Genomic DNA, 17263 nt, shown 5'->3' with positions numbered 1-17263 from the left:
TAGACTTCACTTGCTGCCGGAGAGACCCTGCCCCTTACCCGCTCCCAGACGGTAACGAGGCCGCCGTGCAAACATCTCTCACCCTGTGAGCGGCCAGGCTGGATATCACTCAAGAAAAAGCCCCGCCTCCTGCCCGGGCCAGGGACTGGCCGGCCAGTTCCGGAGCAGCGACGAGAAGAGGAAGAGAACTCTCACACTATGAGTGGTCAGTTCTCCTGTCACTCATAACATAGTCCCACCTCTTACCCCACGCACCTATCAGATGGGCGCTCTGTGAGTGGTTGGGGGGGAATGTCAGTCAATACTATCAGGAGGGCGGGTTTGTGGGGCTGAGTGTGTACGGCCCGGGCGTCCCTCTGCCTCAGTCTCGCAGCTGTCTGGCCGTGGCTGTGCCGGGATGGGGCGGGCCGGGATGATGCTTTGGGCCCTGGCAGCGGCGTGCCTGGCTGGTAAGCGGCGGCAGAGCGCGGGGAGCGTTCGCAGCGGGGCTCGGGGCAGAGGCCGTCAGCGGCTCTAGGGATGAGCGGGGGGCGGTTGTGGTAACCGAGTCTGACGAGTGGCTGAACAACCGCCCGCTCCCTCATGAGCAGCCTCCGGCGCCCGGGTTCCGGGGCGCTGCCTCCCGAGCGCGGGGGCGGCCGCGGTCCGNCGGCGCGAGGCGGAGCCGGAGCCGGAGCCGGGGGGGCGCGTGCCGCTTTGCTGCGTGTGTCTCGTGACCCTCTGGCGCCGGCTCAGTCACTGCGCGGTTCCCGCTGTCTGACGGGGCCGGTGGGATCAGCCCGGGCCGCGCACGTGACTTCCCCTCGGACTCCGCGGTTATTCCCGGCCGCTGGGGGAAGATCGGCCCTTCCCGGGGGGAGGCGGACGGGCGTCTGGTCGCTGTCGCGGCTGAAGGGCAACTCCCGGCGGGTGACGCGCAGCGGACTCTGCTGCCCGGTGTGGCTGCACCGCAGAGCTTGCCCGGGTAGCCGCATCTACACGCCGGCGCTTCCCGGAGCCTGGTTTGGCGCTGGGGTCTGGCGGTACCCCCAGGTTCCTACTGCCTCATCAGCTCAGGAATCGATGCCCATCGGTTCTCTGCAGCAGCTGCCGGGAACCTTCCCTGCTTTCCTCGGGGTGCTGTGGGGAGGCAGGTCCCTTCCTTCTTTGGCGGACCGATGGGCTTGGTTCAAAAAGTTCAACAATTGTGGGACACATTCTCCTTTCACACAGCTGCTCATGAAGGCCACAAGTTGGACATCAGTGTCGCAGGGTGTGATCCAAAGTGTCACTTGTGGTTAATCCCAGAACTTTCTGGTCCTGTAGAGAGTTACCACCTGAGCCATAAAGTGGCTCCTTATGATTACATTACCCTTCTGTGTTTGGATAGGAATATGCTTGATGAATTGCAACTCAAAATTGTGTTCCAGGCTTCACAGAATGTGTAGCTCCATGAGTCATTTTTGGTCAGCTGGAAAAATGGTTGGCTTCCGAGTTCAAATGCAGTTTTGTTCACTGTGACCTTGAGCAAGTAACTTAACTATTTGTGCCTGTCAACCTAGCAAGGGAAATTGGGTTTAAAAAAGAAAAGGCTCTAAATCAGATACCATCTCTAAGCCAAATTGTCCAGAGCAAATTGCGTGAGTGTCTTGTAGCCTGTGAAGTAGCAAAGAAACATGTTAAGGCTGACAGGCTACCATTAGTAGTATTATTAGTCTATAAATTGCCCCCACACATATTGATCGAGAAAAATAGTCTTTAGAAATGAGGGTCCTTACTCTATTAAAACTGCAGCTGTTCAGCAGGATGAGTTGCCATCAATAAAAAAGTGCTTGAATTTTTGGCAAACGACTGTAGGTTGACCTATTCCTCTGTTCTTCTGCATGGCATTGTTTTGAGAGCAACAACATGAAATTCTTGAGGCACACTTTGTTCAGTCGCTGTGAATATGTCATATCATGGCTTATATTTACTGTCAACACCTGCCTGGAATTTATGATCCAGAATCAGGTTTCGGAGCATAACCCTCTTCCCCCAAGGTCAAAATGGAATAACTAATTGAATAATTTACTAATAGAACCTCTTTCATATCTTGATTTTGTTTTAACACCTCAATTTGTCTATACATAACTCTGTACTGGAATTATCCACTGCATCCTACTACACTGAAATTAATGGCCCTCTTCGGCTGTATCTCTTAACTTGGTAGATCTGTGCACTGGAAGACTGAGAATCAAGAAGTGGTTGTTGCAATCCACATCTGGTTCACAGAGTTTTAAGAAACTCCTGCTTTACCAGACTTGCCTGTCAATAATGTTTCTGTTTTAGGTGTCTCCGGTGATGAGTTTAGTGTCTTACGATCACCCCAATCTGTCGTTTTCCGAGATGGAATTTGGCCAATACCAGGGGACCGGATCCCAGACATAGCTGCATTATCCATGGGCTTTTCTGTTGAAGAAGTATGTTTCAGTTTTCATTTTGAAAAAGCTGTAAAATGTAAAATTCAGATTAGTTGTTTCTGAGAGCTTTGAATTATAGTTATGGTACATAGATTTTATAAAATGTGCTGGAAATAAAGTAGGAACTAGTAAAACAGACCACTAAGAGGAAATTCAGAAAGCTTGGGAATCTAACTTGTGTTCTTCCTTCTCTACAGTGAAACTGTTATTAAAGGGCTAACTGCAATATAAATGATTAATAATGAAATGTCTACAGGTCCTCTTGTGTCCTATCTTTTGCACTATGAAAATACCCTGTTAACAGGCAACTACACTTGCAGTCTTGAAACTAAGAGCAGAACTTCTTAAGAATAGTTGTAGTGGTTTCTCCATTAAACAAAGCAGGACTGATTATATACTACGTGCACTGAACGTCCGCTTGAGGCACAAGGTAAAATCAAATCCTTTTTGGCTAACTAGCCAACTTGATTTTCACTGTGCTGCTTTTCCTGGGGTATCTGTGATATGAAATGGAAAACTTATTTTGTTCAGCAGTCCATTCTTTCTTCTAAGCTAGGTGGTCCCTGCTTAACTGTGAGGGCCCTTGGGACTGTCCAGAACTAGCACCCCCCATTCCCACCCCCATATTAAGAACAAAATGTCAGAAGAGTATGGGGACGGAGAACCCTCCAAATTTTGTTACAGCTAGCTATTCCTCCACTGAAAACAACAAACACACAAAGTGAAAGTAGATATCAGTATCATGGTTAAGGCTTTGATCCCATAATGAACTCCATACAGGCAGACTCCTGCAGCTGTGGGGAGCTCATTGCAGGATTGGAGCCTTAATATTTGATCTTGACATGACTCATAATCTAGGAGAATAGAAACTGTGCTGTAGGAGATTTTTAGGATTCCACCTTCAGACTCTCTGGCATTCAAACTTATATTTTTAAAAAAGCGATCACTGTGTATATTAATGCACTGTTAAGTTATCGGGCAACCTAAAAGATATGAACTTCCCCATTTGCTGAGCAGGGTGAAATGTTAAAATAGGGGTCTCCAAAACAAATCATTCTGCAGTTCTTTACCTGTAAGGGAGGGTAAAACTAATAATCTTTTTTTTCCTCTTAATGGGGATCTCAATCAATTTCTCTTTCACCTATAAGGAATATAGGTCATAGCAAACATGGTTAATTTTAAAATATATTTAGCTTGGTCTTGTAAAATTGCCATCTGTATTGAGTAACTTTTTTTTTTTTTTTTTTTTTGGTGGGTGAAAACTATCCTGGTCAACGTTCATGTAAATTCTGCAGCTATACAATTACATGCAAAATAGACTCGGCTCTTGCTTTTAATAAACTGCCAAAGCATCTGTCTATGTTGCAGAACCCTTCCACTGCTTCAGAGCCTAATTACTTCTACTTAAACGTCAGAATCACTAGCCTTTATAGTTGTACCAGAAACATCCAGGCAATGTATTTTTCCATTGTGGCTAAATATTATTGGTCTATAACAAGCATATATTTGAATAAAAATATTCCTCCAACTAGCTACATATTAGAGAAGCTGGCAACTTCCCTCAGATCAGGGGAAGTTGCTTTTCATATATCACTAGAAAATGGAATGATATTAGTGAATATTTTGGAATGTAGCAGTCTTGACTGTGAAACTTGGTTCAGTAGCCACATAGGCGGTTTAATAAGCCAACATTGTACAGTATGTGAATGACACTTTTTCTTACAATAATGTTATGGAGGACCTGCTGTTAATAGAGAATTAACAAAGAAATGGCGTGCGGGGGGGACTGGATCCTTTCAAACCTTTAGACTCCCTACTAAGTTTCCAGTAGGTTCTATAAAGATTTATTGATATCACTGCAAATTCTCTACATTAACCATTTGATATAGTTTGATCTGTTTTTTTTTCCTTTGATTTCAAGCTAAGCAAAAGTGTTTGCTTTTAAATTTGTTACCAGGACCTTTCCTGGCCTGGACTTGCAGTGGGCGATATATTTCATCGTCCTCGAGCTACTGTTCTGGTGACTGTGAAGGGAGTAGACAAGCTGGCGATGCCTAAAGATGGAATTTCTTACCCTGTTGAGAATGTAAGTAATGCAGTTTATTGTGTTTGTGTCTGTTACTCATACTTCTGTTAATACTGAAAGTATTGCATGGTGTTTGAAAAAAATCCCAAAAGCTAACCTTTCACTAATTGTGCTTTTATACTTGACCGTAGCTTTTCATGTAGTCAGAGAATTAAGGCCAGAAAGGACCGTTAAATCGAGTCTGACCTGGAAATCACAGGATGGTAGACTTCACTAAGTTTCCCTTGCATTGATTCCAGTAACTTGTGTTTGGCTAAAGCACATCTTCCAGAAAGGCATCTAGTCTTGTTTTGATGACATGAAGAAGTAAAGGATCCATCACTTCCACTGTTAATTTGTTCCAATGTTAAATTGCTGTCACTGTTAAAAAATTGTGCCTCACATCCGATTTGAATTTGCCCACCTACAGCTTCCAGCTATTGGTTCATGTTATGCTTTTCTCTGCTAGATTAGAACCCTTTAGTATACATGGTGTCTTCCCTGTGTGAAAATACTGACAGTGATGTTGTCACCTCTCAATCTCTTTTTTGATACATTAAACAGATTCCCTTTAAGTCTTTCACTGTAAAGCATTTTCTCCAGCTCTCCAATCGTTTTTGTGGGTTTCTGAACCCTCTACAATCTTTCAAAATTCTTTTTAAAGTATGGTCACCAGAACTGGATGCAGTTGTCCAGTTTGTCTCACCAATACTGTATGCAGAAGTAAAATCACCTCCTTATTCCTACTAACTCCTCCCCTATTTATACATTCAAGAATCATATTAGCCCATTTTGCCACAGAATTGCACTGGGAACTCATATTGAGTTGCTTGTCCACTAGGAATTCTAAATCATTTTCAGAGTCACTGCATTCCAAGATGCAGTCCCCCATTCTGTAGATATTGCCCACATATGTTATTCCTACATCTATATCTTTGCATTTGACTGTATTAAAAGCCACTTGTTTGAATGGGCCCTGCATACAAAGCAATCTAGATTGCTCTCTATGACTACCCTATCCTCATTGTTATTTACCGCTCCAACAATCTGTGTCATCTTTTATCAGCAATGATTTTAATGTTTACTGTCAGATCATTGATGAAAATTTTGAATAGCATTGGGTCTAATACTGATCCTGCCACAATTAGTATCACTCCCATTCAGTGATGATTTCCCCATTGACAACTACTTAGAGATCCATCAATTAGCTCAGAGGTGGGCAAACTAAGGTCCGTTGGGCCACGTCCACCGGGGGACTGTCCTTCCTGGCTCCTGAGCTCCGGGCTGGGGAGGCTAGCCCCCGGCCTCTTCCCCACTGCTCCTCTTCCCCACAGCCTCAGTGCACTGCACTGCCAGCACTCTGGCCTGCCACTTCTGCTGGACAGCGTATCGGCGGGACTACAAGCTCCTGCTGCTCTGAGCAGGATGGTAAGGGGGCGGTGGGGGAGGGAGGGTTGGATAAGGGACGGGAGGTCCCAGGGGGCAGTCAGGGGACAGGGAGCAGGGGGGATTGGCTAGAGGGTGAGAATCTGGGGGGGCGGGGACTGTCAGGGGACAGGGGTGTGGATAGGGTTGGGGACAGGGAGCAGGGGGGTTTAGAAGGTGGGGATCCAGGGGAGCGGTTGGGGGTGGGGGTCCTGGGAGGGGGCTGTCAGGGGACAAGGAGCAGTGGGGGTTGGTTGGATGGGTCGGGCATTCTAAGGGTGACAGTCGGGGTGGGAAGGGGCAGATAGGGGGCAGGAGCCAGGCTGTTTGGGGAGGCACAGCCTTCCCTACCCGGCCCGCCATATAGTTTCGCAATGCTGATGTGGCCCTCGGGCCAAAAAGTTTGCCCATGCCTGAGTTAGCTGGTTCTTAATCCATTTCACATGGATTTTTAAAAAATGACACTTTACAATGTCAGTACCGAGAATGTTGTGTGGTACCAATTCAAACACTTTGTACTAAAGTCTAAGTATATTACAAATGTGTAGTTAACTTTATCAACCAAACTTGTAATTTCATTAAAGAATGAAATCAGGTTTGTTTGAGATCTGTTTTCTATAAAATCAAATTGACTGGCATTAATTATATCCCTAGTCTTTAATTCTTTATCAGTTGAATCCTGTATTGGCTTTTCCATTCTTTTCCCTAGGATTGATGTCAGGGTAACTGGCATATAGTTATCCAGGTCATTCCACTTGCCCTTTTTGAATTGGCACAACATTAGTCCTCTTCCAATTTTCTGGAATTTCCCCAGTATTCCAAGATTTATTAAAAACTAACATTCGCAAACCAGAACTCCTCAGTGAACTCTTTCAGGCTTCTTGGAGGCATATAATCTAGGTTTGGTGGTTACAAATTGTTTATCCTTAGTAGATGATTGCTTAACATCCTCCTTAGTTATTAATGGACTGGAAAGTACTTCATCATCCTCATGTGATAAGAGTACATCATCGTGCTTCTTTCAAATACAGAACAGAAATATTTATTTTACTTTACTATATTAACAATTTAACCATCTGTCTAGTAATGGGCTTAATCGGTTGCTAGAATTTATTTTGTTCCTAATAAGCTTTAACTTCTTATTGTTCCTAATCTCGCCAGACAGATTTTTCCCCAATGTCTTTACCTTCCCTCATAATTTTTTTATACCATATAACTTCTAATTTATATCTATTTCCTCCTTTTTCCACTTATGTATTGCTTTTAAATTTCTAATTGTTGTCATCACTGTGCCACTGAACCAGGATGGGCTTTTAGCCAAAGTTGTCTTCATTTTTGATTGTAGAATTATGTCTTTTTGGCCATCTAATAATCTCTTCTTTAAGAACTCTCTATTTTCATTCACATTTCTCTGGCTAAACTTTTCCTCCCAATCATTTTCACTCATTTTTCCTCAGCTGTGGTAAGATTTTCCTTTTTGAAGATGAAAGAGAATCAACTCTGAATACCCCTACAGACTCCTAAAGAGCAGTCATCCTTTTCAAAATCATCCTGAAATGTTTCATTGTAGGTAGAAAACCTACTACTTCACATTATCATAATGAAGTAGTTAATATTTTAGTCAGTCATCAAAAGTGAATGGGTGACTAAAACTTTGCAAAGTTGAGCTGTTCTTGAGAACAAAACTAATACTAATTTATTAAATTTGTCATCTATCTCTTCATAAGCCATGTGCCCCTCCAAGATCCCTCAAGGAAGGTCTTTATCTTGACACAACTAAACAGTTCATATTTTCACACTGTCTAGCATTGAACTGATTGCTTTGGGAACCCTTACTCTGAATTTCCTAGTACCCCTTGTAGATATAACATGAGCATATGAAGCTGGCATTTTCTTTTATAGAAAACATCTTTGCTGTAGGGTGGATAGCATGCATTCCTTTCCTTTTCGCATCTTCATTTTTAATACGATTTAATAAGGTTAATTTTGTATTTAACAAGGGACTCTAAAATTGCTCCCCTTTTCTAAACTTCTAGGGAAAGTATTAAAATGCTGAGACCGTGCCCACAATGAATACAGCCACATCTGTTGCACTTTTGTCAATTAAGACTGGCTGCATGCAGGCTGTTGTATAAATGTGTCTGTTTGAGCATAAGTATGTAATCAATGCACAAAACAGAAAGTCACAGGTTTTGTCCCAAGGAATTTCCATCCTTATCTACATGTTGCTTTAGCCAGAATTCCTTATTAGAGCTTTATTGTTTTTCAGGCTGTTCCTTTCAGTCTTGACAGTGTTGCAAATGCTATTCATACCTTGTTCTCTGAGGAAACCCCTGTAGTCTTGCAGTTGGCTCCCAGTGAGGAAGTGAGTATTGATTCATCTTCTAAACCATTTGAAATAAGAGTTAAACCACACAATTGGGAACTGATGTGCTTAAACCTCTTGGCTGTATGAACATCTTGTATTACCAAAAAAAGAACAGGAGTACTTGTGGCACCTTCGAGACTAACACATTTATTTGAGCATAAGCTTTCGTGGGCTACAGCCCACTTCGTTGGATGCATAGATTTCTTGCTGTATGTTCTAGTCTATGCATCCGATGAAGTGGGCTGTAGCCCACGAAAGCTTATACTCAAATAAATGTGTTAGTCTCAAAGGTGCCACAAGTACTCCTGTTCTTTTTGTGGATACAGACCAACACAGCTGCTACTCTGAAACCTTGTATTACAAAAGCACCTGCATGTGTAATGGAATTAATCTAAGAAGTTTGAAAAATCCAAAACTGAACTATTCTCGTATTACACAATCTCTATTCTTACAGAGAGTTTATATGGTGGGAAAGGCAAACTCTGTATTTGAAGACCTTTCCGTCACGCTGCGACAGTTACGGAACCGCCTTTTCCAGGATAACTCCATTCTCAGTTCAATTCCCCTCAACTCTCTCAGCAGAAACAATGAGGTAAGAAACAGTGGCCGATGAATACTGCTTTAATTAAACTGCCTCTGATCTACTTTTATGATTTCAATTTAAGAAATATGCTCATTCATTTTTCATCTCCTTGTTGTCTTAAGGGGGAAGTTGCTCCCCAAGTTTCAATATTTAAGTACTAGAAAATGGTGGTTGATTTTTTTGGGCATTGTTTGACCCAGTAACAAACATTGCAGGGCCAAAAAAAGCTACTGCGTATAGCTTGCAGTTTCCTGAGATGTGCAACAAAATTAGGCTGCTTCATCTTCAGTTTCTGTTCAGTAAATACTTGTTTCTCTCCCCTAGGTTGACCTGCTTTTTCTTTCAGAACTACAAGTCCTGCATGATATCTCCAGCTTGGTGAGCATGACTTTTCAAACAACTCTATATCAGGGTTTCTCACACTGGGAGTCGGGACCCCTCGGGGGTCACAAAGTTATTACATGGGGGGTCACAAGCTGTCAGCCTCACCCCAAACCCCGCTTTGCCTCCAGCATTTGTAATGGTGTTAAATATATATAAAGTATTTTTAATTTATATGGGGGGGCTGGCACTCAGAGGCTTGCTATGTGAGAGGGGTCACATACAAAAGTTTGAGAACCACTGCTCTATATGTCTCACATATGATTGAGGGAATTTTGAAAGACACTTTCTGTTAAAGTCTGACATCCTATGTGTGACGATCTCTAGGGCAGTGGTTTCCAAACTGAATTGCCAGGAGCCATTTGTAGCTCTTAAGTGATTTGAACTGTGGCCTTCAAAAGTGACTTAAAATGTGTATTTAGAGATTGAAAATGTGTTCCCTGAGATGCACCCCGTAGTTTCTGAACAGAAGTGTATGAATCAGCTCTGCCACTGAAATGGGTGGAGGTGGCATCATTTCTTGTCTCTTGCAACAGCCCTGGTGTGAGCTGGGGCACTCTAAGCTGCTGCTTTCCCTTCCAACATTGCTGGGGAATCCCCAGCAGGTGATTTGTAGGTGGTTCCTGTTTTCTTTATATGCTGTCTAAAGGTGCAATGGGAGTAGAACAGAGTAAAGAATATGTACCTGATATTAGCTCCTTGACCTTCTTGAAATGAAATGATTGTTCGGCCCCCTAGGTGAAAAGGTTGGATGTTGATGCTTTAGTGCATGTTTCCACAACAACTAGTCAAAAGCCATAGCTGGCTGTGTGGGTTAAATTTCAGTACAGAGTTGTTACAGAATCATAGGACTGGTAGGAACCTTGAGAGGTCATCTAATCAAAGCTGCAGAAGCTATCTGTAGCCAGCATCCCAGGCAAAGGGAAAAAATTTGTAAGGAAGGATTTCAGACCAAGCTGGATGAGCAAGCATCTGAAGCAGGTGATTTAAGAGAAAGCAGCAAGCCTACATGAAATGGAAGATGGGAGGGATCAGCAAGGAGAGCTACTTCTTGGAGATCAGAAAGTGTAGGGATAAAGTGAGAACTGCTAAAAGCCAAGCAGCGTTGGCCCTTGCAAATGGAATTAAAACCAATAGTAAAAGGTTTTATAGCCATATAAATAAAAAGAAAACAAGGAAAGAAGAAGTGCTGCTAAACACTGATGATGGGATGGAGATTAAAGGTAATCTAGGCATGGCTCAAAACCTAAACAAATACTTTGCCTCTGTTTTTAATAAAGCTAATGAGAAGCTTAGGGATAGTGGGAGAGTGGCTAATGGAAATAGAAATTACCATATCTGAGGTGGAAGTGAAACTCAAACAGCTTAGTGGGACTAAATCTCAATCTAAATCTGGATAATCTCTGTCCAAGTATATTAAGGGAACTGGCACATGAAATTGCAAGCCCCATAGCAAGGATTTTTAATGAATCTGTAAACTTGGGGGTCATACCCTATTAGCAATTCTCCAATCATATAGTACCCATTTTTAAGAAAGGAAAAAGTGATCTGGAAAACTACAGGCCTATTAGTTTGACCCCAATTGTATGCAAGGGCTTGGAATAAACTTTGAAAGAGAAAGTAATTAAGGACATAGAGGTGAATAACTATGATAAAATACAAGGTGGCTTAACAAAAGGTAGATCATGCCAGACTAAAATGATCTCCTTTGAGAAGAGAACTGATTTGTTTAAAAAAAAAAAAAGGAAATTTACTTCATTCTCAGTAAGGCATTTGATAGAATTCTACATGAGAAATTGTTAGTTAAATTGGAATAGATGAGGATTAATATGAGAATTGAAAAGTGGATAAGGAACTGGTTAAAGGGGAGACTACAAATGGTCATACTGAAAGGTGAACTGTCAGGCTTTGAGGAAGATTAGTGGAGTTCCTCAGGGATTGGTCTTGAGACCAGTTGTATTTAAAATTTTTATTAATGATCTTGACACGCAAAGTGGGAGTGTGCTAATAAAATTTGCAGATATCACAAAGTTGGGAGGTATTGCCAATATGGAGGAGCATTGGAATATCATACAAGAGGATCTGGATGATCTTGAAAACTGGAGTAATAGAAATGGGATGGAAATTTAATAGTGCAAGGTCATGGGCTTAGGGACTAAGACACATAAAGAATTTTTTCACAAAACTGGGGATGTATCAGTTGGAAAGACAGAGGAGGAGAAAGACCTGGGTGTATTGATTGATCCACAGGCTAACTACAAGCTGCCACTGTGATGCAGCTGTGAAAAAGGCTAACGCAGTCCTAGGATGCAGACAGGGCTACTAGGATGATCAGAGGAGTGGAGAACCTGCCTTATAAGAGGAGACTCAAAGAGCATGGCTTGTTTAGCTTAACAAAAAGAAGGCTCTGGGAAATACAATTGCTCTCTATAAATACATTAGAGGGATAAGTACCAGGGAGGCAGATAAGTTATTTAAGATAAGCACCAGTGTTGACACAAGAACAAATAGATATAAACTGGCGATCAGTAAGTTTAGGCTTGAAATTAGTTGAAGGTTTCTAACCATCAGAGTAGTGAAGTTCTGGAACAGCCTTCTAAGGAGACCAGTGAGGGCAATAAATCTAACTGGGTTCAAGACTGAGCTTGATAAGTTTATGGAGGGGATGACATGATGAGACAGCCTACAATGGCATTTGGCTGATCTGTGACTGCTAGCAGCAAATATCTCCAATGGATTGTGATGGGACACTAGATGGGGAGGACTCTGAGTTGCTACAGATAATTTTTTCCCAGGTATCTGGCTGGTGGTTCTTCCCAACATGCTCAGGGTCTAACTGATCACCATATTAGAGACTGAGAAGGAATTTTCCCCTGGGTCAGATTGGCAGACACCACGGGGGATGGGGAGGTTGCCTTCCTATGGGGCACAGGTCACTTGCAGGTTTAAACTAGTATAAATGGTGGATTTTCTGTAACTTGAAGTCTTTAATGATTTGAGCTCTTCTGTAACTCAGCCAGAGGTTAGGGGTCTATTATAGTAATGGGCGCGTGAGGTTAGGGCCTGCAGTGTGCAGGAGGTCAGACTAGATGATTGTGATGGTCCCTTTTGGCCTTAGTCTATGAGAACTTGCCAATATATGGAAGACCAGAAACATAAGGTTAAAAAAATGCAGTGATGATAGAGGCAGGTTCAAGTCACTGTTCTCCCACAAATTGTGTAACTTTGGGCAGATCACATAGTCTGTCTCCACTTCCCAGATGCAAAATGGGGGTAATAGCACTTCCCTAGCTCAAAAGGGTCACGAGGGTGCATTCATTAACGATTGTGAGGTGCTCGGATTCTGTGGTGATTGGGGGGCGCAGAATAATACCTGAGATCTCACATCTTGAAGAAATATTGCTTATGTAACTGGGTAGCCATAAAAATAAACTTCCTTTAATAAAATTCACAGCAAAGGTCAATTTAGTAGCACAGGAAACCATAGGCATCCATGGAATTTATGCATTTTCCTTCATGCTGTTATACGAGCTCTCTATCATTACAGCAATCCTAGAATCAAGATTTTGACATAAACTTAAGGAACACCTACAATATATGGATGAGAGATTCCTTTCAGTGGAACTGTAACTCTTGGTGCATGTGTCTCTTTAAAACGATCTCGGGCATAAACTTACCCAGGCACTTGCTACCCTGCTTCCCATTTTGAAGACCATATAGCCAGCTGTAGACATTTCTCTGATCCAAGATGGCAAGTTCTGGCAAACTTCCAAGTCTGCATGGAATATGTCAGACAAAAATAAAGCTGACTCAGTCAGTGATTAAATCTCATTGGACTGAGTATTTAAACTAACCCATTTTTTCCCTGTGGTTCACTTTTCCCCCTTTTAAGTTGTCTAGACATAAGCATCTGGCGAAGGATCACTCCCCAGACTTATATTCACTGGAACTGGCTGGCTTGGAAGAGATTGGGAAACGGTATGGAGAAGATTCTCAACAATTCAAGGATGCCTCTCAGATTCTTGCTGATTCCCTGCAAAAGGTAAAAGGAAATCTACCATAAATACTGTTCTGTAAAGTCTGTCTGAATAACAATTCTAATGTGAACAGTACTGGTTTTGTATTAACAAGACAGCTGAACACCAACATTCATTGGTCATACAGCATTGTACTGTGAATTGCGATTCCTTTGTATTGGCCTCTCCATATCTCTTGGTTGGGTAAACTCTAGGCCCTCTGTCAAGTATCAAATCAAACTTCTGTAGTTTGGTCACCCCTGAGCAAGAAAGGTATTAGAGGGCCTTTTTGGCAGGTCAGATCTGTTTGTGAAGGAGTCAGAGCATGATATTAACAAATGTGTAAATCAGTAAGTCGTGATAAATTGGTTTTAAAACAGATACTTTGTGTTTATAGGCATTTCTCACTTAAACTGGTTGAAAACGTGAAGGAAATAGCTCTAGCTTTAGCCCAGCACAATGTGATCAGGTGCTGTGTTTTGTTTTTTTTTCCCCACCTTGAGCAGTTCTACCATTTCCAGGTCTCCCAAATATCCGCTCTTTCACTCACTTCCTGAGCAGGCTGCCAGTTGTGGATTTTATCTAAACAAATGTCCATCAAGATCTAAGACAACTCCATCTTGCTAGTATCCAAAGTCTGATGGCAAAATATAGTGAGGCCAAATACTGGATACTTAATTCACTAAGTTAAACAGCTCTCTTCTGTAAAATATTGCATTCATATACAGCAGTGCAGCGTGTGTCAAATGTTCACATTTGATCAGAATTGCTCTCAAGTAGGAATCTTAGATTAAGTACAGAATAGGGAAATACATGGGCCAGAGCATATGAAAGCAGCAATATCCCATTACATATCAGAGCACATGTATCTGTAGGAGGTCAGTAAGAAACTCTTAGGATCTTGGACAACTGTCCAGTGGTCTGTAAAGAGATGGTCTAACCTAGCTCACAATTGGCATTCTTCTTAGCAGACTCAAATCACTGGAGACTTCCATTTCTCCAGATTGTTCAGATCTGCTGCCTTGGTGCATCTTCTGTTACAAGAGTCAGATTTAGTAACTATTGCATATATCTGAAACTAAGCTATTGTTGCTCTTTCAGTTTGCAGATGAGATGTATAATCTTTACGGTGGGAATGCCGTAGTAGAGGTGGTGACTGCAAAGACATTTGATACTCCCCTTGTGAGGAAGAGTCGGTCCATTCTCCAGACTGCAGAGGTAGTGAATGCACTTTAAACCCCTTTTCTGCAGATGAACTATTACAAATGTGAACATGTGCATCGCTCCATTTTGTAGAACTAGAATATTGACTTGATACTGTAGCAACCTTTTAAACTTTTAGTGGCTTAGACACTAGGCATGATGAATTATAGAATATCAGGGTTGGAAGGGACCTCAGGAGGTCATCTAGTCTAACCCCTACTCAAAGCAGGACCAATCCCCAACTAAATCGTCCCATTCCAGTGCTTCACCACCCTGGTAGTGAAAGTTTTTTTTCCTGATATCCAACCTAAACCTCCTCCACTGCAACTTGAGACCGTTACTCCTTGTTCTGTCGTCTGGTACCACTGAGAACAGTCTAGATCCATCCTCTTTGGAACCCCCATTTCAGGTACTTAAAAGCAGCTATCAAATGAACAAACATAGCAAGTGCAATGACCTAATGATGATGCCAGTCACGTAGGTGCATTAGTATTTAGTGCAAGTAACTCCAGAATTGCCTGTGCAAAATATCCATCTCTTGGTATGGGCAGTCTGAATGTTAGTATGATGAGAATATGTTCTGTGTGCAGGCTGACTTCAGAAGCACTGTGACTGCTGGCCTCCAGATGTCTCACTTCTTTAAACCATACTTTCCTTCTTTCACTGCAGAGTACCTCATATAACCTAGGATATTCATACAACTTCAACTATGCTGTGATCTTCAACATAATTCTGTGGCTCATGATAGGCCTTGCATTAGCTGTGATTGTAATCTCCTACAACCTGTGGAACATGGATCCTGGCTATGACAGCATTATTTACAGGATGACAAATCAGAAGATAAGAATGGATTGAACTTCAGTCCAGGAAAAGGAGGATGGCCGCTTCTGAAGTGTGTTAAAATAATATTTTGGCATGTTTAAATGTGGACGTCTTTAAAGGTGCTTTTATTTCTCTAATGGTTCCTTGTGTTTTTCTTTTTGTCTTTCTTTAGATGCAAATAGTACTACCAGAGTGGATTTACAAAGCTGAATCTACCGCCTGCTATAAAACCATGCCCTAATTATTACTAAACTATATAACTTCATTCCATTTTGGTAACACAAAATGAATTTTAGAAATAATACCCTGTATTCCTTGTGATTAAATATGTGAAAAAATGCACTGAAATGATAGCAACGTTCTGATTTAAACTTTTTACACAGGAGGTTTAGAAACTATTGTTAAGCTGTGTTGCATATTATGAACCAGATGTAAATGTTTGATGTAAATATTTCTAATGGTACATGTAGTGTTCAGGGAAAAACAGATTATAGCCCTATTTATGTAAAGCCTTCACTATGGGAATTGTTCCTCAAGAACAATTCTGGTTGAAACAGTATTTGGGTTTTTTTACATTCCAGCCACCACCATGAACCAAAGCCAAAATGAGGCTTGGTGTAGATCTTAACATCAGCTCACTGCTGCATTTAAAAGGACTGCAGAGAGATAATAGGTAAGAACACGGGTGTGGCTGGGATATACAGTTAGGAAACTACAAATATAGAAACTAGTCTGGTGCTTAAAGTTTAATGTAATATACTGTAGAGGCTTACATTATGATGCTTCTGATTCTTTTCATGTGTGTTCAAACACCTGTTTTTGGTGGTAGAAGTGGACCAATAACTAGCACTTAGCCACACTCCATTTTTATTACTCATGTGCTTCAACCATTAATAAACAGAACAAGTAACATTTGCTGTGGAGTTCATTTATTTTTCCTACAAAGTTCCATTAAGGGGTAGTCATACTCAGTACAAAACTGAGTTAACTTAAGCTAAAACAAACAAATGCAGAAGGCTACCTATATATAAATACATTAGGCCCTCTTGGGGGTGGGGGGGAAATGTGCACACATGAACGCTGGCTTTTATGCCTAGCTCTGCCACTGGCCTGCTGAGTGACTGTCATAACTAGATAGGTAAGGTAAGGGTTAAGTTTCTTTTACCTGGAAAGGGTAACCAAACACCTGACCAGGGGACCAATCAGAGAACTGGATTGTTTAAAGTCAGGGGCGGGAATTTGGATACTCGGGGTCTTTTTTGTTTTCTCGGCTGTGAGTAAACAAGGTTTCCTCCTAACTCCTTCTTATTTCAAATATTATACCAAAAGTCTGTGAGTACAAAGGAACCCCCAAAGCAATTCGGCTGTGAGGAGCTTTGGGTTGTACGAATAGATGTGGATGGCTGTGTCTTTTTTGTTTTCTCGGCTGTGAGTAAACAAGGTTTCCTCCTAACTCCATCTTATCTTAAAGTTTCTTCTAAACATCTGTAAGTACCAAGGGAACGCAAAGTAATTCGGCTATGATGATCTTTGTGGTGTATTCACATGTATGTTGATTTGTTGGACTGGTTTAATTGGGCTATCTTTTAAATCAGACTGTTTCTTCATATCTTCTTATAAGCAAGAGCCTGTATTGAGTTTCTTAATGCAAGATTATTGTTTTATATTTTCTTTCTCTTTTTTCTATAAAGTTTTCTTTTTTTCAAAACTTGTGGAAGCTTCTTTTCTAGTAAGGCAGAGAAAGTGAAGCCTCTGTATCAGGTACCTGTCTCCCTCACGGGAAGACAGGCACGGGGAAAGGCAAAGCCAAGCTGTTGGTATTTTGCATCTCAATTGTCCTGAGAGTAGAGAACGCTTATCTCTTGGGAAGCAGAAAACCGGTTTCTTGCTACTCGCAGGCTCGACCAAGAGGCAAGCCTGGGAAGGAGGGGGGGAAGGGGTTTTCTCCCCTGCTTTTAGCAT

At 41.9% G+C, this 17263-nt stretch overlaps 1 protein-coding gene across 3 annotated transcripts; it reads left to right on the top strand.

Moving 5' to 3' along the window:
• The first annotated feature begins 226 nt into the window (after positions 1 to 226).
• On the top strand, positions 227 to 16213 carry ATP6AP2 (ATPase H+ transporting accessory protein 2). 3 transcript variants are annotated; one of them, XM_032795776.2, is made up of 10 exons: positions 227 to 449; positions 2308 to 2438; positions 4396 to 4524; positions 8198 to 8293; positions 8751 to 8888; positions 9204 to 9257; positions 13153 to 13302; positions 14378 to 14494; positions 15149 to 15371; positions 15474 to 16213. In XM_032795776.2, the coding sequence occupies exons 1-9, from the start codon at positions 398 to 400 to the stop codon at positions 15332 to 15334; spliced, it is 1053 nt and encodes a 350-aa protein (XP_032651667.1). In that variant the 5' UTR covers positions 227 to 397; the 3' UTR covers positions 15335 to 15371; positions 15474 to 16213. The 3 variants fall into 3 exon arrangements, with proteins under 3 accessions (XP_032651667.1, XP_074915739.1, XP_032651668.1); XM_075059638.1 differs by having other exon boundaries at positions 285 to 449; positions 15149 to 16213; XM_032795777.2 differs by lacking the exon at positions 15149 to 15371 and having other exon boundaries at positions 300 to 449; positions 15474 to 15641.
• The last annotated feature ends 1050 nt before the right edge of the window (positions 16214 to 17263 follow it).

Source organism: Chelonoidis abingdonii, chromosome 1, assembly GCF_003597395.2.
Source record: "Chelonoidis abingdonii isolate Lonesome George chromosome 1, CheloAbing_2.0, whole genome shotgun sequence".
Classification (NCBI taxonomy): Eukaryota; Metazoa; Chordata; order Testudines; family Testudinidae; genus Chelonoidis; species Chelonoidis abingdonii.
Note: the sequence above shows the minus strand (reverse complement) of the source record. Positions and strands in the feature narration are given on the sequence as shown.